Here is a 27281-nt window from a genome sequence, read left to right on the forward strand (position 1 = left end):
TAAGGGTAATGCGGAGACCCAGCCTGGAGGCTGGGAAAGTAGCCTGTGAATGTGTCAAGGAGCCACGTTGCTGTTCATCTCTAGGGCAGAGTCAATACGTTCATTTTCCATTCGCTTTAGTTTCCCAACTGCCGACATCCCTGCTCGCCACCTCCCATGGGGATCTTGACGGGTGTGTTGGGGAATACAAAGCTGGGGCCAAAAGCTAATAAGGTGCAAATAATTTTTAAATGTTAAGATCGATTTTCAAATGGAGCGTGTTTGCTAATGATCTCCCCCGAGGGTCCACTGCATCTGAGGAGGATTACAGGAGCTTTGGCTGTCCTCCCATCGTGTCGCCACATGGAGAGAAAACCCAGCTTTTTTTTCTAAGCAAACCTGTGCCTGGCCTTGCCAACCAAGGAAGAAGTTGTCTGTGAGCCTTGCCCAGAAGTTTTATAATTTAAACTCAGACAAAGAGAACAAAGATGAACTGGTTTTCTTTGATATTATTTTCACAGTGGGTTGCAAGTCAAGAAAATAAATGACCGAGTAAGCTCCGTTTTCTTTAATCTTATTTAATACATTGCTATGCAGCCACAGCAAGCTAATAATTAAGAACCATTCTGCCTCCTCCAGAGGCTTTGATCTACAGTGACGCGACTCTTGTATTTTTGGCTGGTTGGGTTTCTAAGCTCTCATTAATGTCCATAAAAACTGGTCAAAATCAAAAGGGCAGAGAGTAAAACAACAACAAACCATGATAGCATCTAAGAAAAGGGAGGATTTTGTCTGCAATTATGTATGTCATAATTTCCATTATTTGCTTATTTTCAGCATGATATAGCTTGATATTTTAGGACACTACTAGAAAACAGTCCAAATATAAACCATTTATAGTAATCTCACAACCTCTCATCAGGATTTCTGCTTCCAGATATCTAACAGAAGTCTTCAGGAAAAAAAAAAAATCCTGCAAAATAAAAATGAATATTCATCACCAAATAGGATGTATCTTTCTAGTTAGATATTTTCTTCTATTTTTATACTCTGTTGGAATTTGTGAGAATCTGGAGGTTTTCCCCATTCATCACTAATTTTGAAATTTCTGAGATTTGTAGGCAGTTCAAGTACAATAGAATCCATGTGTCTTTATTGGGAGCACAATAGTGTGAGTCTGGGAATTCTGATAATTAGATGTTGGACTTCGTGAATGGATGGTCCTCGGTTTTTCGGTCTCTTTAAACAGCTCTTCAATTGAATTCCTAAATTTCAGTTTCCCAGAGCTCTCTTTCTTGTTCTTTGAGGGTTTTTGTTTTGGTTTGATTTTAGCACTTTGTTCTGGTTTTATGGATGCAGTATTTTATCTTTTGTCCTGTGTTGCTTTCTGTTTTCTTCAAGTTCCTTTCGGTCACTCCTATTTGGGTTGGGTTTGCTTTCTTTCTTTCATCTGGGAGCCTTTCCTCAGGTGTCTGGTGCCTCTTGACTGGACATTCATTCTAAGAAGAAGGCACTCAGATCTGATTGGAAGTTCCTTGCCTGCAAGTGAAACTGGCTCCTGGCGAACTGAACAGTTGGTGGTCAGGCGGGTTGGAGAACTTCCAAGTATGGGTTTCAGGAGGTCTTTTCTCTTTAACCAAAAGAGAAATCCCCTTCGTGGCAGCTTTTGTACCTGTTTCCCTTTATTCCAGAAACTCAGAGCGTAGGGCTGCAGAGAGAAGAGGGGAACAGGAGATTCCTTATCTGAGTCTGAGCTAAGGGACCGTCCTTGCCTCGTGTGCCTGAGCTGCTCTGTGTGAGCAGCACCACCCTGAGAAGAGAGAGGGTTGGGCTCCCACTGCTCTGCGTTCAGACAACCCCCATGGTTTTGGTCTTTTTCAGTCCTCCAGACCCTGAGTTAGTTGGTCTCTTACAGTTTGAAGTCTCTTGAGTGTTCAGGAAAGTACATCTCATTGGCGTGTCCTGATGTGGAATTCCAACCAGTTCATTATAAAGAAATCTGCTGCTGCTGCTAAGTCGCCTCAGTCGTGTCCGACTCTGTGCAACCCCGTAGATGGCAGCCCATCAGGCTTCGCTGTCCCTGGGATTCTCCAGGCAAGAACACTGGAGTGGGTTGCCATTTCCTTCTCCAATGCATGAAAGTGAAAAGTGAAAGTGGAGTCGCTCAGTCGTGTCCGACTCTTAGCGACCCCATGGACTGCAGCCTACCAGGCTCCTCTGTCCATGGGATTTTCCAGGCAAGAGTACTGGAGTGGGGTGCCATTGCCTTCTCTGAAAGAAATCTAGTCCTGAATATTCATTGGAAGGACTGATGCTGAAGCTGAAACTTCAATTGTTTGGCCACCTGATGTGAAGAACTGACTCATTGGAAAATATCCTGATGCTGGGAAAGATTGAAGGCAGGAGGAGAGGGGGACGACAGAATGAGATGGTTGGATGGTATCACCGACTCAATGGACATGAGTTTGAGTAAGCTCCGGGTGTGAGTGATGGACAGGAAGGCCTGGCGTGCTGCAGTCCATGGGGTCGCAAAGAGCCGGACACGATTGAGTGACTGAACTGAATTGATGTAGAATTTTAGGTTGCAGTTTTCTCTACCTTCTTTGCAGTCATTAACCACTCTTCAATTTGCTTTCCATCTCCCCAAAACATGTGAACACCTTGCGTCTGCTATTACTTCTCTTACACTGTTTATCGTTACGGGTTTATGCCTTTTCCCCTTCCTATTCCTATTGTGGAGTTTTGGAAGGAACTAGAGATAAATGAAGGACTTCCCTGGTAACTCAGATGGTAAAAAAGTCTGCCTACAATACAGAAAGCCCAGGTTTGATCCCTGGGTCCGGAAGATCCCCTGGAGAATAGAATGCAACCCACTTCAGTGTTCTTGCCTGGAGAATTCCATGGAGAGAGGAGCCTGGTGGGTTACAGTTCATGAGGTCACAAAGAGTCAGACACGACTGAGCAACTAACACACACACAAAGATAAATGGAAGTGTAAAATTCTGTATTTAACTGGACAAGTTCAAGTTCAGTCGCTCAGTCATGTCCGATTCTTTGCAACCCTATGGACTGCAGCACACCAGACTTTCCTTGTCCATCATCAGCTCCCGGAGCTTGCTCAGACTCATGTCCATTGAGTCGGTGTTGCCATCCAACCATCTCATTCTCTGTGGTCCCCCTCTCCTCCTGCCTTCAATATTTCCCAGAATCAGGGTCTTTTCCAATGAGTCAGTTCTTCGAATCAGGTGGCCAAAGTATTGGAGCTTCAGCATCAGTCCTTCCAATAAATATTCAGGACTAGTTTCCTTTAGGATTGACAGGTTTGATTCCTTGCAGTCCAACGGACTCTCAAGAGTCTTCTCCAACACCACAGTTCAAAAGCATCAATTCTTCAGTGCTTGACTTTCTTTACAGTAAAACTCACATCCATACATGACTACTGGAAAAACACTAGCTTTGACTAGATGGACCTTTGTCAGCAAAGTAATGTCTCTGTTTTTTAATATGCTGTCTAGGTTGGACATAGCTTTTCTTCCAAGGAGCTAGAGTCTTAATTTCAAGGCTGCAATCACCGTCTGCAGTGATTTTTGGAGCCTAAGAAAATAAAGTCTGCCACTGTTTCCATTGTTTCCGCATCTATTTGCCGTGAAGTGATGGGGCCTGTTGCCATGATCTTTGTTTTTTGAATGTTGAGTTTCAAGCCAGCTTTTTCACTCTCCTCTTCATCAAGAGGTTCTTTAGTTCTTCTTCGCTTTCTGCCATAAGGGTAGTGTCATTTCATATCTGAGGTTATTGGTATTTCTCCCAGCAATCTTGATTCCAGCTTGTGCTTCATCCAGCCCAGCATTTTGCATGATGTACTCTGCATATGAGTTAAATAAGCAGGGTAACAATATGATGTAGTCCTTTCTCGATTTGGAACCAGTCTGTTGTTCCATGTCCAGTTTTAACTGTTGCTTCCTGATCTGCATACAGATTTCTCAGGAGGCAGGTCAGGTGGTCTGGTATTCCCATCTCTTTAAGAATTTTCCACAGTTTATTCTGATCCACACAGTCAAAGGCTTTAGTGTAGTCAATGAAGCAGAAGTAGATGTTTTCTTGGAATTCTCTTGATTTTTCTATGATCTAGCAGATGTTGGCAATTTGATCTCTGGTTCCTCTGCCTTTTCTAAATCCAGCTTGAACATCTGGGAGTTCTCAGTTCACATACTGTTGAAGCCTCACTTGGAGAATTTTGAGCATTACTTTGCTACCCTGTGAAATGAGTCCAATTGTGTGATAGTTTGAACATTCTTTGGCATTGCCTTTCTTTGGGACTGGAATAAAAACTGATCTTTTCCAGTCCTGTGGCCACTGCTGAGTTTTCCATATTTGCTGGCATATTGAGTGCAGCACTTTCACAGCATCATCTTTTAGGATTTAGAGTAGCTCAACTGGAATTCCATCACCTCCACTAGCTTTGTTTGTAGTGATGCTTCCTAAGGCCCACTTGACTTCCCATTCCAGAATGTCTGGCTCTAGGTGAGTGATCACACCATCATGGTTATCTGGGTCGTGAAGATCTTTTTTGTATAGTTCTTCTGTGTATTCTTGCCACCTCTTAATATCTTCTGCTTCTGTTAGGTCCATGCCATTTCTGTCCTTTATTGTGCCCATCTTGCATGAAATGTTCCCTTGGTATCTCTAATTTTCTTGAAGAGATCTCTAGTCTTTCCCATTTGATTATTTTCCTGTATTTCTTTGCATTGATCACTGAGGAAGGCTTTCTTCTCTCTCCTTACTATTCTTTGGAACTCTGCTTTCAGATGGGTATATCTTTCCTTTTCTCCTTTGCCTTTAGCTTCTCTTCTTTTCTCAGCTATTTGTAAGGCCTCCTCAGACAACCATTTTGCCTTTTTGCATTTCTTTTTCTTGGGGATGGTCTTGATCACTGCCTCCTGTACAATGTCGTGAACTTCCGTCCATATTTCATCAGGTACTCTGTCTATCAGATCGAATCCCTTGAATCTATTTGTCACTTCCCCTAAATAAGGGGATTTGATTTAGGTCATACCTGAATGGTCTAGTGGTTTTCCTTACTTTCTTCAATTTAAGTCTGAATTTTGCAATAAGGAGTTCATGATCTGAGCCACAGTCAGCTCCTGGTCTTGTTTCTGCTGACTGTGTAGATTTTCTCCATCTTTGGCTGCAAAGAATATAATCAGTCTGATTTTGGTATTGGCCATCTGGTGATGTCCATGTGTAGAGTTGTCACCTCTTGTATTGTTGGAAGAAGGTGTTTGCTATATCCAGTGCATTCTCTTGGCAAAACTCTGTTAGCCTTTGTCTTGCTTCATTTTGTACCCCAAGGCCAAACTTGCCTGTTATTCCAGGTATCTCTTGACTTCCTACTTATGCATTCCAGTCCCCTATGATGAAAAGGACGTCTTTTTTTGGGTGTTAGTTCTAGAAGGTCTTGAAGGTCATCATAGAACTGTTCAGCTTCTTTGGCATTAGTGGTTGGGGCTCACACTTGGATTACTGTGATATTGAATGGTTTGCCTTGGAAATGAACAGAGATTATTCTGTCATTTTTGAGATTGCACCCAAATACTGTAATTCAGACTCTTTTGTTGACTATGAGAGCTACTCCTCATTTAACAGGAAGCTCCTTATTTTCTTTTGATTTTAAAAGCAATCCATTAGTTTTAGAGAATCAAGTGTGCCAGTGCAGGAGACACAAGAGAGGCAGGTTTGATCCCTCTGTAAGGAAGATCCCCTGGAGGAGGGCATGGCAACCCACTCCAGTATTCTTGCCTGGAGAATCCCATGGACAGAGGAGCCTGGTGGGCTGCAGCCCATAGGGTCACAAAGAGTCAGACACAACTGAAGTGACTTAGCATGCGTGCACGGTTGGCAGTTTCCCTATATAACCAAATGTAAAGCAAAATTTTTGTACACCAATTGTTTAAGATGGCAACACATTACGTATTTTTCTTTTTTTTTAATTATTTATCTTTGGCGCACTGGGTCTTTGCTTTGAGGAGGATTTCTCTAGTTGCAGCGCATGGGCTTCTCATTGCAGTGGCTTCTCTTGTTGCCAAGCGTAGGCTCTAGGGCCCGCAGACTTCAGTAGTTGTGCTTCGCAGCCTCTAGAGCACAGGTTAGAGCAGTTGTGGCACAGGAGCTTACTTGCCCATGGCATGTGGAATCTTCCTGGATCAGGAATTGGACCAGGAATTAAACCCGTGTCCCCTGTGTTGGCAGGCAGATTCTTAACCACTGGACCACGAAGGAAGTCCTAATTTTCTTTTGTAAAGGTAAATACATGCACATGAAAAAAAATTAAGTAAACCACATAAAAGAGTAGTGACAAACACACACCTTTTCCTCATTCCAATTCCCAGTCCAGCAACTTCCCTCCCAGGTGCAATAGCTATTGCTAGTTTCTCAGGTATACCCTCCTGTTTCTCTCTTTTTTTTTTTTTTTAATATTTTTATTTATTTATTTGCTGCTCTGGGTCTTTGATGCTGCAGGTGGGATCTTTAATTGTAGCATGGAGGGTCTAGTTCCCTGACCAGGGATCAAACCTGGGCCCCCTGCCTTGGGAGCAAGGAGTCTTATCCACTCAACTGCCAGGGAAGTCCCCTATACTTCTGATATCACATTATGTATACTCTGCTGACCTCTTAACAGTATTTCTTGGATATCATAGCTCTTTCTTTGTTTTTACAAAAGCACAGTAATCCATTATTTTTGTATATGTATGTATTTTATCTTATTCAACTGATCCCTTCTGATGGGCATTTACGCAGTGTCCTTACTATTTACTATACTATATACAATTACTATAAAACAATGCAGCAGTGAATATGTACCTTTATATTCGAAATATGTATGTCTTTGTGAATGTGTGTATAGGATAAATTCTAGAAGTAAAATAGCTGAGACAAAGATTACATACGCTTGCACTTTAATAGCTATAGCCAAATTGTCCTCCAAGGAATTGTACCAATTTATATTCTCAGTAGCAATGAATGCAAGCTCCTGTTTCACTCTCTAACCAGTGCATTATAACTTTTTTTAGTAGTTTCTAAATATAATTTGTACAAAATCTAATTTCAGGGACTTCCTTGGTGATCCAGTGGTTAAGACCCTGCCCTTCCACTGCAGGGGACATGGGTTCGATCTCTGTCTGGGAACTAAGATCCTGCATACCATGCAGCATGGCAAAAAGCCCCACATAATTTCAGCATAGTTTTATGTCTATTTCTTTGGTTGTGAGATTGGGCATCTCTTTGTATGTTATAAACCCATTTGTACTTTCTGTGAAATGTCTGCTCAGGCTCTCTGTCACTTTCTTTTGGAATATTGTTTTCTTTCTTATCAATTTGTAAAAAATAGCTCCTTATTTAGAAAATTAGCTCTTTGTCTTTCATATGCATTGGAAAATTTTCTCTACCATTTATCATTCAATTTGTTTTATTTGTTTATGATACACTTTTAGCAAATGGAAAGTTATAGTTTTTAAAAATTATTTTATTGAAGTATAGTTGATTTACAATGTTCTGTTAACAGAAAGTTGTACTTTTATTCAGTCAGACATTATTTTATTTTATGGTCTTCTCTGAGATCTTTAAAAAGTTTCTGATTTTTTTCTAGTATTTTATGGTTTCATTTATTTTGCATTTATTTGGTGATCTATTTTGGAATTTATTTGAGAGTAGGTGCAAGATCGGGGTTCAGTTTTTTCTAGTTGGTTTGCTAGCTCTCCCAACAAGTTGAGATTCATACTCAATACAATCCCACAGCACCATTTGCAAAACTGTAACAACTTTATTATCTGATCTAAACAGATAATTAAAGTCTCTGGACTTTAAGGCAAGACAATTGATTCAAGCCCACTGTGTGGATGTAGGGGATGTAATCCAAAATAGAGCCTGACTACACTTGGCATTTGTGTCAGATCCCTCCTCCCTCTATGCTGAATTAGGAGGGCAGAAAGGAGAAATTCCTGGGGCACCTGAAGTCAATCAGGGCAGCAAGTCTAAAACTGCATTGTAAATCCCAGGCCAAAATGAAGCTCGAGATATAGATCTCAAATCGAGAGAGTTGGGGAACCAGGAAAGCAGAGAAGCCCTGGCCAAGCAGTGCCCCAGGGAGTCGGAGAGCAATCCCAGGAGGCATGAGGCCTGGGTGCTTGGGGAGACTTGATCCTCTGAACGGGGCAAGGAGAAGGAAGATTTTGAATTTCTTTTTTTTTTTCTCTTTAAAAAATTTTTTTAAAATTTTAATTGGAGGCTAATTACTTTACAATATTGTGGGTTTTGCCATACGTTCACATGAATCAGCCATGGGTGTACATGTGTTCCCTGTCCTGACCCTCCCTCCTACCTCCCTCCCCATCCCATCTCTCAGGGTCATCCCAGTGCACCAGCCCTGAGCACCCTGTCTCATACATCGAACCTGGACTGGTGATCTATTTCACATATGATAACATACATGTTTCAATGCTATTCTCTCAAATCATCCCACCCTCGCCTTCTCCCACAGAGTCCAAAAGTCTGTTCTTTATATCCGTGTCTCTTTTGCTGTCTTGCATATAGGATCATTGTTACCATCTTTCTAAATTCCATATATATGCATTAATATACTGTATTGGTGTTTTTCTTTCTGACTTACTTCACTCTGTATAATAGGCTCCAATTTCATCCACCTCATTAGAACTGATTCAAATGCATTCTTTTTAATATGTACCTCAGCTTTCTTGTCCATTCGTCTGCTGATGGACATCTAGGTTGCTTCCATGTCCTGGCTATTATAAACAGTGCTGCGATGAACATTGGGGTACACGTGTCTCTCTCAATTCTGGTTTCCTTGGTGTGTATGCCCAGCAGTGGGATTGCTGGGTCGTATGGCAGTTCTATTTCCAGCTTTTTAAGGAATCTCCACACTGTTCTCCATAGTGGCTGTACTAGTTTGCATTCCCACCAGCAGTGTAAGAGGGTTCCCTTTTCTCTGCACTCTCTCCAGCATTTATTGTTTGCAGACTTTTTGACAGCAGCCATTCTGACCGGCATGAAATGGTAACTCATTGTGGTTTTGACTTGCATTTCTCTGATAATGAATGATGTTGAGCATCTTTTCATGTGTTTGTTAGCCATCTGTATGTCTTCTTTGGAGGAATGTCTGTTTAGTTCTTTGGCCCATTTTTTTATTGGGTCGCTTATTTTTCTGGAATTGAGCTGCAGGAGTTGCTTATATATTTTTGAGATTAGTTGTTTGTCAGTTGCTTCATTTGCTATTATTTTCTCCCATTCCGAAGGCTGTATTTTCACCTTGCTTATAGTTTCCTTCATTGTGCAAAAGCTTTTAAGTCTAATTAGGTCTCATTTCTTTATTTTTGCTTTTATTTCCATTACTCTGGGAGGTGGGTCATAGAGGATCCTGCTGTGATGTATGTCGGAGAGTGTTTTGCCTATGTTTTCCTCTAGGAGTTTTATAGTTTCTGGTCTTACATTTAGACCTTTAATCCATTTTGAGTTTATTTTTGTGTGTGGTGTAATAAAGTGTTCTAGTTTCATTCTTTTACAAGTGGTTGACCAAAGATTTTGAATTTCTGAACAGTCCTGTAGCAATTCTCAGTCGTATGGGGGAATTCAAAGTAAGCTTTTCCCTACAAAAGAAGGCGGGACCAGAAATCCTATTACGCACCAGTAGGTAGCTCGGGTCTTGAAAATGTGGAGTGAAAGAAGCTTTCTGGATAACCCAAGTAACTGTTGCAATAGTGTTGTGTGTGTGCTAAGTCGCTTCACTTGTGTCCGACTCTTTGCAACCCTCTGGTCTGTAACCGGCCAGGCTCCTCTGTCCATGGGATTCTCCAGGCAAGAATACTGGAGTGGGTTGCCATGCTCTCCTCCAGGGGATCTTCCTGATGTAGGAATCGAACCTGTGTCTCTTGCATCTCCTACACTGGTAGGTGGGTTATTTACCTCTAGCACCACCTGGGAAGCCCCATTATCTGTCTATAAATAAAAATATTTACCTGTACTAGATAGATCATACTTGAATATAATGATCGATGACTGGGTAAGTTAATTCATTCCTTCTTCACCAAATGTGTGTCAAACAAATGCCAAGCACTGGACTGAGCCCTGGGAGCTGGAAGAATAAGGTGCAGGTTCCTGCCTCCAGGTGCTTATCCAGTTGGGGTACAAGTAGGTCGGCAGCAGTGACCACACCGTGGTGAAGTGCTCGCAGGGAGGCAGGCCTGGAGTCCTGCAGAAGGCCCAGGGAGGGATAGAGCCAACCTGCAGGGACACCAGGTGAGCAAGCACTGCATCTTGTAGGAAGGCCGTACTCTCTTTGTGAAGGTGAAATTAAAGTTTCTTCCAGAATTACTGGGTTGACCAAAAACTTCGTTTGGGTTGACCAAATGTTCATTCCATAACATCTTATGGAAAAGCCAGAATGAACCTTTTGGCCAACCCAATACAATTGTTACCCCACTTCTCGTCTGTGTGGTCTTGCTATGCCAGGAATCTGAGGAGATCTTCATAGAACTTCTTAATCTGAAGTACAGGGATGTTCTCAGAGGGTCTGTGAACCCTTACAGCTGGATGCAGACTTTGTGTGGGTGGTTCTTCCTGGAGGTAGGGTCACAGACTTTGTTAGAATCTCCAAGGAGTGTGCAACTTCAGAAGGCTTAAGAACAAGTGACTTAGATTTTCCTCAAGCTGATCAAGGCTCTTTTTATCTTAAAAAATATCTTAAAAAACAAAAACAAAAAAAAAACCTAATCAGACTCTTGGGCCTTCCCAGGTGGCGATAGTGGTAAAGAACCCTCCTGCCGATGCAGAACACATGAGACTCAGGTTCAATCCCTGAGTGGAAAGATCCCCTGGAAGAAGGCATGGCACCCCACTCCAGTATCCTTGCCTGGAGAATCCCATGGACAGATGAGCTGGGCGGGCTACAGTCCACGGGGTCACAAAGAGTCAGACACGACTGAAGTGACTTAGCATACACGCAGCCAGACTCTAGCCTAGAGATGTGTGTGGTTATTGATACCTGGCCCCTTTATCCTTTGGCCAGGTTCTCCTGCCCCATAGGAACAGGCACAGTGCTGGCAGCAACCTCCTCTTTCCTGTCCTTGTTTCTCTTTATTCAGCAACCCCATACTTAAACACAATAGCAATGCAAACCATTCTGTACCTAATTGTAATAACTAGATATCATCAAACAGAATTGGGAATTCCCATTTCCAAAGCAGTTTCTCATGTTTTTGCTCAGGTTTTGGTTCAGAATGCTTAAGTCCAAAAATCAAGTTCAACACACATTTAGTGAACACTTTCTTTATATAGGACATCATGCTCCATACTGAGAGAGACAGAAGAGGAGCAGGATACACAGGGGAAGTAAACCCCATTCCCACCTTCACGGAAAGGAGACCTGTTGGAAACTGTACAAAGTGCTGTGGGGATCCAGAGAGGAAGCGACTGTTTCTTGCTGGAGGCTACATAGAAGAAAGCATGAAGATACCCGGGCTGGGCAATATTGCTCATCATGGAGGATGCCATTGGCAATTGCCCTCCAGTGACATTACCCTGTTTCTGAACCTTTAAAATGAGCTGCTGGATTATTTTAATAACCTTAAAATCATCTATCAGCTGGAGACTCACAGCTGATAGAAATACCTAGAAAATAAGCCTCAGAGAAAAATTGACCTGCGTTATAGAATACATTCAGAAAACTAAGATCATGGCATCTGGTCCCATCACTTCATGGGAAATAGTGGAAATTGTCAGACTTTATTTTTTGGGGCTCCAAAATCACTGCAGGTGGTGATTGCAGCCATGAAATCAAAAGACGCTTACTCCTTGGAAGGAAAGTTATGACCAAGTTATGACCAAGTTATGACCAGAGACATTACTTTGCCAACAAAGGTTCATCTAGTCAAGGCTATGGTTTTTCCAGTGGTCATGTATGGATGTGAAAGTTGGACTATGAAGAAAGCTGAGTGCCGAAGAATTGATGCTTTTGAACTGTGGTGTTGGAGAAGAGTCTTGAGAGTCCCTTGGACTGCAAGGAGATCCAACCAGTCCATTCTGAAGGAGATCAGCCCTGGGATTTCTTTGGAAGGAATGATACTAAAGCTGAAACTCCAATACTTTGGCCACCTCATGCGAAGAGTTGACTCATTGGAAAAGACTCTGATGCTGGGAGGGATTAGGGGCAGGAGGAGAAGGGGACGACAGAGGATGAGATGGCTGGATGGCATCACTGACTCGATGGACGTGAGTCTGAGTGAACTCTGGGAGTTGGTGATGGACAGGGAGGCCAGGCGTGCTGCAGTTCATGGGGTCGCAAAGAGTTGAACACGACTGAGCAACTGACCTGAACTGAACTGATCTGATAGAATACCTGTCTTCCAGGATGGTCCAGTGGTAAGAACCTGCCTGCCAAGGCAGGAGGCACAAGAGACTCAGGCCCCATCCCTGGGCCAGGAACATCCCCTGGAGCAGGAAACGGCAACCTACTCCAGTATTCTTGCCTAGAGAATCCCGTGGAAAGAGGAGCCTGGTGGGCCACAGTCTGTGGGATTGCAAAGAGTCAGACACAACTGAGCGACTAAGCATGCACATGCATGCACAAAGAATACTACAGAAAGAAAGAGCAGGAGCAGCCCCTTTAGGAAAAGTCCTATGAGAGCATACAGGATAAAGGAAATATTTGTTGTTGTTATTCAGTTGCTAAGTCATGCCCGACTCTTTGCGACCCCATGGACTGCAGCACGCCAGGCTTCCCTGTCCTTCACTGTCTCCCGGAGTTTCCTCAAACTCATGTCCATTGAGTTGGCGATGCTATCCAACTAGTGCATCCTCTGTTGCCTGCTTCTCCTCCTGCCCTCAAACTTTCCCAGCATCAGGGTCTTTTCCAGTGAGTTGGCTCTTCGCATCAGGAAATACACTGTTATTTGAATCAATGTAAGAACTTTTGAAAACTAATATTAATAGGAAACCTTTATCATCATGACTATTGTATAATTTTAAAAGTCTCGCTTTAAAGCAAGCCAAGGCAACCTGCTTATTTCCCTAAACATCAATAAAAAGAAAAATTGTTTCGCTAGAAACAAAAATAGAGATGTCATTTTGCTAGAAATATTACAGCCCGTGAGGGATTTTCTGAAGTGTTGACAGGTGTGTTTGTGTGCATGTACATTTTCTTCTGACTTAATCGTGTGTGATCAAGCGTTTACTATGATATGAGTAAGAACCAAATGTGTAGATGCTTTTCGATTGTTGCTTCCCCAGCAGTTCTGCATTCATTATCAATGCTGTCCAGTGTGTTAACATGGGCTAATGTATTTTCTTATTCTCTATTCTTAGGATGAATCAGCACCCACCAAATTTTTGAGACTGCTCACGGCTTAGAGGCAAGCTCGTCTAAATTAAGGCCGGCTAAGGTGGCATTGCAGGGATTTAATCCTCCTCTAGCTGCCCGTGTGACCGGAAGGCTGATTTGCAAGTTTCTTCTTTCCTGGGGTCTGGATTGTCAGGTCTCCTGGGACCTGCGACTTGACAGCAAAAGTGCAAAATGAAGATCAGAGATAAGCACCAGCAGCGGGGACCTGGGGGCCTCCTGGGGGCTTTTACACACCAGGGCAGAAGATTTTCTGACCATCAAAGGAAATAGCAAACTGGAGCCTTTGTTTCGGGACAGAGCCACCTACCACAGAGCATCAGCACAGCCGGCCAGAAAGTTCTTGGAGCCTGATCAAGGCTAGGGTACCTGGATGCGTGCCTGATGGTCCAGTTAGAGCGGGGAAGTTCACTGTGAAGGAGGGTGTGAAATGTCTCGAGTGAGGCGGGCAGCTTTGGGCTTGGCTGGGTAGGCAGTGCTGGGGTTGGTCTCTGCCTTCGGCTGACTGAAGCCCAGAAAGGGGTTTGCGCATCCAGGAGTCTTTGCACAGCTCGCAAGGACGCAGGGCCCTTACAGCCTTTAAGTCCCATCTCCCATCCCCCTTGGGCCCCTTCCGCTCCTCCCCATCCTGCCCTGCTTGGTGCCTCTGCTGAGATGGAGAGGTGAGCCTGCCGTGGACGATGACTGCTGTGTATGTGAATGGAGGCGGCCTGGTGAACCCCCACTGTGCCAGGTGGGGTCGGCGGGAGAGCGAGGAGAGTGGCTGTCAGACGGAGTGTGCCAAGGAGGACGAGGAGGGAGAGCCTCGCCAGCTGACACCCTTTGAGAAGCTGACCCAGGACATGTCCCAGGATGAGAAGGTGGTGAGGGAGATCACTCTGGGCAAGCGGATCGGCTTCTATCGCATCCGAGGGGAGATCGGAAGTGGGAACTTCTCCCAAGTCAAGCTGGGGATTCACTCCCTAACCAAAGGTAGGAACTGACCTCTGAGGGTGATGTCCAGGGTGTGGGGACCTGATTTGAGGGGCGGGTTAGGAGTCTGGGGCCAGGGAAGCCGGTGAGGCAACTTCACTGAGTCCCTGCTAAGGGCAGGCATTAGGGCAGCTGCTGTCTGTCGTTATCGCAGTTCATTTTCACAGTGATGGTGTGAGCGCAGTGTTTTTATTTTCACTTTATAGATAAGGAAACTAAGATCCAAAGAAGTCCAGTGTGGCTTTAGCTGTTTCATCTTAGGTGATTTTGACTCCAAAAACTCTTCTGCTATACCATGCAGCTGAACTCAAACACTGAGGGTGTTCTCTCCAGTTATAAGCCTTGGAGAAGCCGAGTGGAGTGTGGCTTGATCCCAAGGCCACTCACGTTCCAAGTCCTTCTTTGTAACTTCTGTCTATATTTGTGTGTCAATACCAGTGGCACAGGGACCCTCCCGGATGGTCAGTGGATAGTGGGGTCCAGCCTCTCCTCCTTACCTGAGGCTGCTGCATCTGTGAGGTTAGGGGAAAAGGGACTTGATCTCAGGATCTTCTCTGCTTCATCTGCCCTGCACCAATTCTCACTGTTGTTAGCTCCTTGCTTTCTAGCACAGACCAGTGCTTGCTTGACTGCTGGCCCCTCTGGACTCTAGACCAGCAGTGCCCACTGCCCTGGCCTCAGGAGCTGTGAGGAGAACCCACGTGGGCACTTCTCCAAGTTACCTGGAATTTAGCTAAGCTTGGAGATCGACATAATGGAGTTACAAGACAGAAAAAGAACACCTGCAATTCAGTATCGTCTATTGACTTTTTTTAAAATTTAATTTATTTTATTTTATTTTTTAACTTTACAATATTGTATTGGTTTTGCCATATATCAAAATGAATCTGCCACAGGTATACATGTGTTCCCCATCCTGAACCCTCCTCCCTTTTCCCTCCCCATACCATCCCTCTGGGTCGTCCCAGTGCACCAGCCCCAAGCATCCAGTATTGTGCATCAAACCTGGACTGGTGATTCGTTTCATATATGATATTATACATGTTTAAATGCCATTCTCCCAAATCATCCCACCCTCTCCCTCTCCCACAGAGTCCAAAAGACTGTTCTATACATCAGTGTCTCTTTTACTGTCTCATATACAGGGTTATTGTTACCATCTTTCTAAATTCCATATATATGCGTTAGTATACTGTATTGGTGTTTTTCTTTCTATTGACTTTCTAAAGCCCATGGGCTCTGCTCTCTCCCTGCGAGTCCCATACTGATATTTATTCTCCTTGGATCTAGGCTGCCACCACGTCTTCAAGGGTGTTCTTTCTTATGTTAGAATTTTCTTTTCTCTTCTTCTCTAACCTCCAATCCCATTCCACTCTCATCCTTGTTGGATCCCTATAGAGAAAGCAGCACACACACACACACTCCCCCCCACAATCCACCCCCACACCCAAGTCACTGCAGCGTCCCCTTCTGTCTTGCTCTGAGCCCGAGTGTCTGGGTTCATGCCTTCACATCTCGGCTACTCATCTTACCTACCTGGGTGCATGACAGCACTGCTGTGAGCCTTGAGTTCCTCACTGACAGAATGCAGCCAGGGGCACTGATTACATAAAACTAAATCTAGTGTGTGTGTGTGTGTGTGTGTGTGTGTTAGTTGCTCAGTCATGTCTGACTCTTTGCAACCCTATGGACTGTAGCCGTCCAGGCTCCTCTGTCCATGGAATTCTCCAGATCTAGTGTGTGTGTGTGTGTGTGTGCGTGTTGGTTGCTTAGTCGTGTCCAACTCTTTGCAACCCCATGGATTGTAGCTGTCCAGGCTTCTCTGTCCATGTAATTCTCTAGGCAAGAATACTGGAGGGGGTTGCCATTTCCTTCTCCAGAGCATCTGATCTTCCCGACCCAGGGATCAAACTTAGGTCTCCCACATTCAGGCAGATTCTTTACCATCTGAACCACCAGGGAAGCCTATAGGATTTAAATCTAAATTAGGACAGATGTTGCTTTTCAATGGTCTAGAGGAGAAGTGAAGGGTAAAAGAATTTTTCAATGGTCTAGAGCAAGAGTGAGGGGCAAAAGAGAAAACACACAGGGAGAGCTGAGGGGCTGGAGACCGAGACAGCAGTTGGAAGACTTGATCAGGAACGGGAGACAAGAAATTGGATAAACACAAACCAGGAGAGGAGTTCAGAAAGGAGAGAGTACCCAAAGTGGCAGAGAGGACACAGGGGCTGATGTCTGAGCAAAGCCTACTGGATGTGGCCAACATGGAACTCCTTCCTGAATGTGGGTTCAGATATTCGATTCTAAGGGAGAGGAAGCAAGAGAGAGTGGAAAGAACATGGGCTTCAGAAACAGACAAATCTGAAAACATGCACTTCAGAGCATGGGCTTCAAATCCTTGTTCATTCACTTGCTAGGTATCTGACTTTGTGCATATTATACTCATTCTTTTGGTCCTCAGTTGCCTTAACTGCAAAACAGAGATAATTATTCTTAGAATTGTAGGGGAAATTAGGAATAACATAAACTCCATGGCACACAGTAGCCACTCAATAAATGGTAGCTATCACTGTGCACGTCTATTTTTTACTTAAACTTATTTCAGATGGAAATTTGATATTAATGTCTTGAAAATCTGTGATTAGAAGATAGTGGTAAAAGTAATACAAGGCAAACAAATTTAAAAGTTGTATTTATTTTTCCAGCTTTATTGAGATGTAATTGATGTACAATATTAAGACGACCATGTTCTGATTTTATATATGTATGTCCTGCAAACTGATTACCTGGATAAGGTTCTTTAACACATTCATCCCCTCACATACTTACAACTGTGTGTGTGTGTATAGTGAGAACTTAAAAATCTATTTTCTTAACAACTTTCAAAAAATTTTAAACAGGGGATTCTCTGGCATTCCAGTCATTAAGACTCCACGCTTCCACTGCAGGGGGCAGGAGTTCGATCCCTGCTGAGGGAACTGAGATCCCACAAGTCACCCAGGGCAGCCAAATTTTTAAAAAAATTTTAACAATATTTTATTTAATGTCCTGCTGCTGCTGCTGCTGCTAAGTCGCTTCAGTCGTTTCCGACTCTGTGAGACCCCATAGATGGCAGCTCACCAGGCCCCGCCGTCCCCGGGGTTCTCCAGGCAAGAACACTGGAGTGGGTTGCCATTTCCTTCTCCAAAGCATGAAAGTGAAAAGTGAAAGTGGAGTCACTCAGTCGTGTCCGTCTCTTAGCGACCACATGGACTGCAGCCCACCGGGCTCCTCCCTCCATGGGATTTTCCAGGCAAGAGTACTGGAGTGGGGTGCCATTGCCTTCTCCATATTTAAAGTCCAAACTATGTCAAATTATTGTCCAAACTATTGTCATTTCAATGTGTATCCAATATAAGAAATTACTAATGCAATATCTTACATTAAAAAAATTTTTGTTTAAAGAAACTTAACAAGTGACTGAAAGTAATTTAAAACATGCCAAAAACCCATCTGAGTTTCTCTTTACCTTACCTAGGAGAGTTAAGGAAGAACTCTTAACTGATACTCTTAACTCCTAAATGATATGAAAATAACATTTTTATGCTGTGGTTCGGTGCTATTTAAGGCTGTTTCCTTGCACTAAAATCACTGCATGCCCCACGAGTGTTCCAGGTTCCGCTTTGGGAAACACTGACCTCATCTCATCCTCCTGTGTTTTACAAGTGGGAGTTACAGAGGTTCCGGAGTGGCTGTCCTGAGGTCACGGGCAGAGGCGGGGTTAGAACTCAGCTTCCTTTTTGCTGCACCCAAGCTGCCTCAGGATTTTGGTGCAGTGATGGGGTGACTCGTGTGCAGGGGAACTTTGTGGCCCCACATCGGGGTGGTGGAGCCAGGTTTCAGGGATGGAGGTTACCCTCTCCACCTCCCCTTTCTCTGGGACCACATGTTTTCTCGTTCTACTTCCTACTTCTTTCTGCAGAGTGGTCTTCTGTGCTTAATTATCCAAAAGCACATCACCAGCAATGACTGTTGCCCATATCTAAGTAATCTCTCAGCTTTATTGCCCATCTCCATCTGACCAGTCTCATCCTATTGCAGCTCAGATTTTAAAGGGAGAGAATATAAGTGCTCACTGGCCAGCCGGTGATGGGCCGCCCTGAGTCAAGAGCCTGCCTGGGTCAAGTCAGTGGCAGCCCCTTGGGTCACAAGGCCCACCTCACTGTCAGATAAGCCCAAGGTCCAAAGAAGCATCTCTGAGAAGGGAGAGTGGAGAGCACTGCGAAATGATAACGTATCATCACAGAGACTGTAACCAGCTAAGCGGGGAACTGCCACTAGCCAACGGCAGCAGAGCATCTGGTTCTGTAGACACTGTTATGTGAGGAGGACAGAAGAAAGAGGATCAACAATTGGCATTTACATAGTGACTGTCATCTCAAATGCCAAAGGCTACTTGCCTGTTGTGTTACAGAATTAACTTAACTCTAGCCCCTTGGGTTTCAGAGAGCGTGGCTTTTCCTGCTTGTGCAGATGATGCCTCCGTGGCCTCACTGTCATGCTCTCCTCACTCATAACCCTCTACAGAGGAGCCTTGTTATCAAAGGTCCAGTGTCACCCTCTGCTTATGGAATGGTATGGGAGCAAAGGAGGGAAAGACGGCTAAAAGCACAGGAAGAGGAAAAATCAGTTCAACAATTATACATATAAACAAAAGCCAGAAATTGTAATGGCAGGTCCCTGCACATGCTGTACTGATGCAACAGGAAAATGAATCCTGGACTTCACCTCCTAATTATGGACTTGTCCCCTGATGGCCTCATCCTGGTCCCATGCTCATCTCTCCTCTGGTTCTCCTGGAAGTGAGCCCAGGAAAGAATAGGAAGGTGAGAACAAAAGGGACTGAGAGCGTGAAGAAGGGGACCCAGATGCAAATTGATGTGAGGATGAAGAAAGAGCCAGGCAGTTCATGTATTGCTGCCGCTACTGCTGCTAAGTCGCTTCAGTCGTGTCTGACTCTGTGCGACCCCATAGACGGAAGCCCACCAGGCTCCCCCGTCCCTGGGATTCTCCAGGCAAGAACACTGGAGTGGGTTGCCATTTCCTTCTCCAATGCATGAAAGTGAAAAGTGAAAGTGAAGTCGCTCAGTCATGTCCGACTTGTAGCGACCACATGGACTACAGCCCATCAGGCCCTTCCATCCATGGGATTCTCGAGGCAAGAGTACTGGAGTGGGGTGCCATTGCTTTCTCGGAGTTCATGTATTAGGAAGCAAGAATTCAGGGAAGATGCAGAGTGAAGACCAGAATACTGTGGGACTTCCTGGTGGTCCAGTGGCTAAAACTCTCCTGGTCAGGAAAGTTAAGTTCTAAGTGCTGAAACTAAGAGTTCACGTGGCGCAGCTAAAGATTCTGCAAGATTGAGGGCAGGAGGAGAAGGAGGTGACAGAGGATGAGATGGTTGAATGGCATCATCAACTCAATGGACATGAGTTTGAGCAAACTCCAGGAGATAATGAAGGACAGGGAAGCCTGGATTTCTGCAGTCCATAAGGTGGCAACAAGTAGGACATGACTGAGTGACTGAACAACAATGCTGCAGTTAAGACCTGGTGCACAGACAAATATATATATATATATATATTTTTTTTTTTTTTTTAAAGGACTGTGACTTGTGACAAGAAGGAGGACATTAGCCTACCTGGAGGGGACTGGGATAGAAAGACAGAGGGACTACCTCTGAAATCTTCACCTCTACAATGGGGGAAGATTTATCAGGGAGTGGTTTAACCTTGCTGAGAATTCCAAATACCCTATCCTGTTACCAAGCCGTGTCAGATGACATCGTCTGAAGAGCGACTTGTTTAAATATGGTTCCCATACAAAGCCAGCTGGCCCAGAATTGTCATCAGGTTTTCTAGGAAACATGGACAATCTGGATAAGATCACGGAGGAGATTCCCAGGGAAATGGAAGGTTTCAGTGCCAGGGGTAGCTTCTAAGACAGTAGTTTATAAAAAGGTGCCCACTGCTCATGATCCCTCGGGAGAAGGCTCCATACAGGCCCCCCGTTGGCTGGAGTTTATTTTTATAGCTAATGGCTCAGATTCCCTTGGGCCTTGCAAGCAAATAGAGCAGGCTGAAACCACCATGAGTCCCATTTTAGCTGATGAGAAATTTCTCAAAAGAGATGACACACTCAGCTTCTGAATATTTTATGTCCCATCTGTTGCCTCAATCAAAAGCAAAAGCGGCCACAGCGCCTGGCCCTTTCTCTGATGCTGCCCTTCCTGACCCCTTCTTCCCTGTCTTCTTCTCTTTCACTCGAGTCTTGTGTTTCTAGAACCCTTTCTCCTTCTCTCTTGATTTATTTATTCATCGGTTCATTCATTCTTTTTTTTTTAAAAGTATAATTAACTCTCCTGTGCCTTGCAGAGGTGAATAAGATAGGGTTCTTGCTTGACAGGAACTCTCAGTAAGTAATGGAGACAGACAGGAAGCATTTGATAAGTGCTGTCACAGGGTAAGGGACAAAGGGTGTGCTCGACTGAACCTGAGATCAGGAAAGGGTCAGTTGATCAGGAAAGGCTTGTGTTATGTCTTGAGGTTTGCGGAGAAATGCTACAAGGGGAAGGGGGATGGCAGGCAGAGAGAGATGTTAAGTGAATGGAGGTATGAGCCAGGGTGAGGAGTGTTTGGAGATTTAAAAGTAATTCAGTGAGGGGGACTTCCTTGGGGGTCCCATGGCTAAGATTCTACACTCTCAGTGCAGGGGCCCAGGTTCAATCCTTGGTCAGGGAACTAGATCCCACCCCCTGAAACTAAAGATCCTGCTTACTGACAAAAATCAAAGATTGAGGGTGCCGCAACTGAGACCCAACACAGCCAAATAAAGGAATGGAAAGTGAAAGTGTTAGTTGCTCAGTCATGTCTGACTGTTTGTGACCTCATGGACTGTAGCCCACCAGGCTGCTCTGTCCATGGAATTCCCCAGGCAAGAATACTGGAATGGGTTGCCATTCCCTTCTCCAGGGGCTCTTCCTGACCTAGGGATCGAACCCGCATCTCTTGTATCTTCTGCATTGGCAGGTGGATTCTCTTACCACTGTGCCCCCTGGGAAGCCTCAAAAGTGATTAATTATTATTTTAGTGAGGAAAATGAACTGAAGTTGAGGACTGCCAAGAGTCAGGGATGTCAGAATCAAATATTAGTCTAATGGTCCAGACAAATGACGATGTCCATCTCAACTAAGGAAGTGACAGTGAGGATGGAGAGAAGAGGATGCATTTGAAGACTAGTTCAGAATATTGGAAAACCTGTGGTCGACTGCATGGGGAAGAGCAGGAAGGGACAGGGAGGGGAAGAATTTAAAATGTCTCCCACGTTTCTGGCCTCAATGATTTATACTGAATAGTGACTACTGGAGAAGAAATGGATTTGAGACTGCAGATTTTGAAGCCCTGACTTGGAGATACACAGAGGTCATGAAGTAGAGGAGCTAAATGACCATCTTGGAGCCCAAGAGAAAGTATGAATGAATAATAAAAGTTTGGAGCCTAACAAATCCAGATAGAGTGAAAGTCTTGTGTGTCCTGGTCATAGGCTCCTTGGTGTCAGACACTGTGTCTTATAGATCCTCAGACTTCCCCCACATTCAGTATAAGTAATAAGCATTCAAACAATACTTGGTGAATTAAGTCAGTATAATAACGTCCTCTGAAAATCCAGTGGTAGTGAGAAGAGATGTGGGAGGGAGCCATGCAGGGCAGTACTCTCTGGTGAGTTCCTCATGCTGTGATCTCCCAGGAGAACAGAGCTGGAAGACTCACACAGGCTCTAGTAAAGCTTAATCAATAAGGCCTACTGGTGTTTATTTTTTATTATATTTTAAAATATTTATTTTTATTTATTCGGCTGCATTGAGTCTTAGTTGCTGCACTCGGAATCTTTTGTTGCAGCACGTGGGATCTAGTTCCCCAACCAGGGCTTGAACCCGGGCCCCCTGCAGTGGTGGCACAGAATCTTAGCCACTGGACCATCAAGGAAGTCCCCCAACTTGTTTTTAAAGACAATCTCTCCTATTGGGTACATTCATTAAAATAGCAATTTAAAATGATGTTTGCTGGATGCAACTAGAGATTATTGTACTAACTGAAGTAAGTCAGAAAAAAGAAAGACAAATAATGTATGATATCACTTTTATGTGGAATCTAAAATATGGTGCAAATGAACCTATCTACGAAGCAGAAACAGACTCAGACGTAGAGAATCTACTTGTGGTTACCAAAGGGGTGGGGGAGGGGAGGGATGGACTGGGAGTTTGGGATTACACATAAAGAGTGGGTAAACAGGGCCCTACTGTAGAGCACAGGGGACTACATTCAGTATCCTAGGATAAACCATAATGCAAAAGAATGTTAAAAATAATGAAAATATGTGTATAAGTCATTCTGCTGTACAACAGAAATTAACACGATATTGTAAATCAACTGTGCTTCAATTAAAAAATAAATTAAAGGGACTTCTCTGGTGGTCCAGTGGTTAAGACTCTGCCTGCCAGTGCAGGCGATATGCCTTGCAGCAACTAAACCCCAGCGCCACAGCTACTGAGCCCGTGCACTCTAGAACTCTCAAGCTGCAACACGAGAAGCCACTGCCATGAGAAGCTCACACACCAAATCAAAGACCAGCCCCCACTCCCCTCAACTAGAGAAAGCCAGAGCACAGCAACGAAGATCCAGTGCAGCCAAAAAAATAAAGTAAAAATAGATTAAATTATGTTTTCTTGCTTTAAGAATAGTTAGTGGCTTTGGTGAATCCATCCTAAAAAAAGTCCAGAATTACTATAATAAAAGAATGTTCTATATTTATAATGCAAAAGACTAAAAATAATTTATATGATCCAATGATACAGGCATGCTCAAGGACATTAAAGCAAATATACTGGGTGGAAGTCACACAACTATTAAAAAATCACGATTATGGGGAGTCTGTAGTAACATGGAAGATGCTTGGGACACGATAGTAAATAAAAAAGCAAAATTGAGTTTATACTTCAATGGGGATACTTATCTTGGACTCTTGTGAGCATTAAATGAGGTCACTTATTCAACAAATATTTGTTGATCACCTCCCATGTAACAGGCACTTTTCTAGGGACTGGAAATATAGCAGTGAACAAAATAGACAACAGTCTGTCCTGTGGAGCTTATGCTCCAGTGGAGAGAGACAGACAAACATAAGCCAGGAAAATATTCATTATGTTATGTAGTGATAAGAGACAAGAAGGAAGATAGAGCAGAGGGAAGGAGGTGGAGCCTTGGGGACTGCAGTTTTAGACAAGATGCCCAGGGACAGCCTTCCTGAGGAGGTGATCACTGAACTGAAAAGAATGAGGAAACTGGCCATGGGGTCCATGGGGGAACATGGTCAGGCAGAGGGGACAGTCCTCAGAAGAGCATCGAGGTGGGAGAGTGCCTGTAATACTCTAGAAATGGCCAAGGCAGGTCACGGCGGAGAGCAGCAGGGACCAGATTATGGAGGGCTAATGTGCGATACCGCATTGTCAGGATTTTGGCTTTTTCCTACAAGGGAAACCAGAGCCCTTGAAGGGAGCAGAGAAATGATGCGACCCGGCTTATGCTTAATAGGATCACCCTGGCTGCTCTGTTGAAAACAGGCTACAAGGGGTCAGAAGCAGAGATCAGCTGGGAGCCTATTATAATCCAGGCAAGAGAGAATGGTGGCTTGGGCCAGGAAGGGGGCAGTGAGAGGCTGAGAAGGGGCTGGCTTTTGGCTATATTTAGAAGTAGAGATAATAGGATTTGCTGACAGATTGAAAGTGGAGTGTAAAAGAGAAGAGTCAAGTACTCAAGGTTTTTGACTGCAAGAATAGTTTCCATTTACCAAAACTGGGAAGACTGTAGGAGGAACGGGTTTGGGGTGGAAGAGATCAGTATTGAATGTACACGTTGGACGTGCCTGTTACACAAGCACAGCAGAGGCTGTTGGTGCTTCACTTGTGCCTCTTTGGGTCTTACCATCTCAGGGCATGCAAGCCGGGCCTTCATCTCTCATCTCTTTGCCTCTGGGCTTTCTCTAGCTGCTGGAGCTGCTTTTCCTGCATGCATGGGAGGCCAAAAATACAGGGGAATTAACATCTGTCAAGAGCATCCGACAACCAGTTACTGGAAGTAACTGATGTACCCCCGCTCTCTCACACTTCTCATCAGTCAGTCAGTTTAGTTTAGTTGCTCAGTCGTGTCTGACTCTGCGACCCCATGAATTGCAGCACACCAGGCCTCCCTGTCCATCACCAACTCCCGGAGTTCACCCAGACTCACGTCCATCGAGTCAGTGATGCCATCCAGCCATCTCATCCTCTGTCATCCCCTTCTCCTCCTGCCCCCAATCCCTCCCAGCATCAGAGTCTTTTCCAATGAGTCAACTCTTCACATAAGGTGGCCAAAGTACTGGAGTTTCAGCTTTAGCATCATTCCTTCCAAAGAAATCCCAGGGCTGCTCTCCTTCAGAATGGACTGGTTGGATCTCCTTGCAGTCCAAGGGACTCTCAAGAGTCTTCTCCAACACCACAGTTCAAAAGTATCAATTCTTTGGCTAGTAAAACTCAAATGATAACTCGCAGCAGGATTTTTGGTGGATGGAAGGAACAAAAAAAAATCCCCAGTAAAAAATGAAGCAGTCAGTGCCATAAGCCTCATGGATCAGTTTATTAAAGGGTAACTTACTCATAAGGTGGGATCAGGATTGGACAGACAATGATCTGGAAGCATTTGTAGGGTGTACTCTGCACTGCCAACCGGCCACTGGGACAATTTTAGAGCCAATCTAGGATATGGGGGTATGTATGTGCTTAAAACAGCAAGTGTATTCCTGAATCAAGGTGATTGAAAGGGTAACGAGTCTTGTGGGTACCAGGAATATGTCAGCAAAAGTCTTCATCATTATTTGGGAACTAACAGAGCATAGAGGCCACCTGGACTTAACAAACCTTAAACAATATCTATGCGGTAGAAAATCCGCCTGCCAATGCAGCATACCCGGGTTTGATCCCTGGGTTGGGAAGATCCCCTAGAGAAGGAAATGGCAACCCACTCTAGTATTCTTGCCTGGAAAATCCCATAGACAGAGTAGCCTGGTAGGCTACAGTCTGAAAGAGACACAACTTAGCGACTGAACAACAATATTAACTACAAAGCTCTTGACAACAGAAAAGTGATTTACTGCATGGTACAGTCCTGGATAGGGTCAGTGGAAGGACAGGAGGAATTGTATGGGCCCAGGATGGTGTCAGTTATGCTAAGAGTCATACAGAATTAACTGGTAACTTGCTTAGTAACACATCCTTAATTGGCTGCCTTTCCTTTCCTCTCTCACTTCCTCATTCTTCTACCACTGTTTGCTGGGTACAGCTGTACCATTCCTCATCAACTGTTTGCAGTTGAATCATTACCTCATGATCTTCTTCGGAACCCAAACTGAGACAGCCACATGGAGAGGTCTTGTAGGCAGGTGTATATATGAACCTGGGATCACCAAGGAAATGATTGTAGAGATGGCCAAGGACTGAGCCTTCAGGTGTCCAACATTTAGAGGCTGGGCAGATGAAAAGAACACAGCAAAGGAACCTTAGAAGAAGTGGCAAGAGGTAGGAGGAAAACCAAGAGTGTGTTTCGTCAGAAACTCAGTGCAAAGATGTTTCTAGGAGGAGGGATGAAGCCTGAGAACTGGCCATTGTTTTTAGCAACTTGGAGATCATCAGTGACGCTGAGAAGAGCATTTTTAGTAGCATTATCTCTTAGGCTTAAGGTATAATGAGGGTGGGACTTCCCTGGTGGTCCAAGGGTTAAGAATCTGCCTTGTAATACAGTGACATGAGTTTGATCCCTGGTTGGGGAACTACGACCCCACGTGCTGAGGGGCACCTAAGGCGGCAGCCACAACTACAGGAGCACGTGCACTGCAAAGAAGAGCCCGAGTGCCGCAACTAAGATTTATTTGGCAACTTAGCCAAATAGATAAATTAAAAAATACATATAGTGGGAGAACTGGGACAGTGACATAGGACCAACTCTTTAAGGGAGCTTTTCTATACAGAGAATGAGAAAAAGAGGCCTGATGCTGAAGGGGGAAGTGAGGTTTTTCTGTGACTTCTCAAAAACTTTTAAAACATGTTCAGTGTACATAAATACACAAATGAAGTTTTTAAATCTGAAATATTCAGTTAAATGAATTTTCCAAACTAAAAAAGACCTATATAACCACCACCAAGTTCAAGAGAAAACATCCCCAGTACTTCAGAGGCTCCCCATCCCCACTTCTATTTACTACATCCCCACATATAACTGGGCTTTCCTGGTGGCTCAGGGGTAAAGAATCCACCTGCCAATGCAGGAGACCTGGGTTCGATCCCTGGATCGGGAAGATCCCCTGGGGAAGGAAATGGCAACCCACGCCAGTATGCTTGCCTGGGAAATCCTATGGACAGAAGAACCTGGTGGGCTATAGTCCATGGAGTCTCAAAAGAGTAGGACACAACATAGCGACTAAACAAGTGTAACCACTATCCTGACTTTTAACATCACAGATTACCTGTAAAACTTTATGTAAATGACCTCATACAGCGTGTCTTCTTTTTTGTCTTCTTTCATGTGCTCAATGTTAAATTTGTGAGAACCAGGGACTTCCCTGCTGGTCCAGTGGTTAGGACCCAGCACCCTCACTGCCAGGGCCCCTAGTTCAATCCATGGTGCAAATCACACAGCAGAGCCAAAAAAAAAATTTTCTGGCGGGGGGAAACCATTCATATTATTTTGTGTAGTTTAGGTGCTTCATTCTTATGCTATACAGCAGCTCATTGTATGAATATATTATAATTTATGCCATCTATTGTTGATGAACATGAGGATAGTTTCCAATTTGGGGCTAC

General features: G+C 44.2%; 1 protein-coding gene across 1 annotated transcript in view; it reads left to right on the forward strand.

The window, feature by feature from the left end:
• NIM1K (NIM1 serine/threonine protein kinase) overlaps window positions 1-27281 on the forward strand; it is a 78106-nt gene that overhangs the window by 38263 nt on the left and 12562 nt on the right. The window contains exon 2 of the mRNA XM_086361632.1: window positions 13348-14353. Coding sequence (XP_086217758.1) covers window positions 14062-14353 — 292 coding nt within the window. The 5' untranslated portion in view covers window positions 13348-14061. The remainder of the gene's footprint in view (window positions 1-13347; window positions 14354-27281) is intronic.

This window comes from Bos grunniens, chromosome 20 (genome assembly GCF_055505025.1).
Source record: "Bos grunniens cultivar Pamir isolate PY7600 chromosome 20, Bosgru_T2T1.0, whole genome shotgun sequence".
In the NCBI taxonomy this organism is placed as follows: Eukaryota; Metazoa; Chordata; class Mammalia; order Artiodactyla; family Bovidae; genus Bos; species Bos grunniens.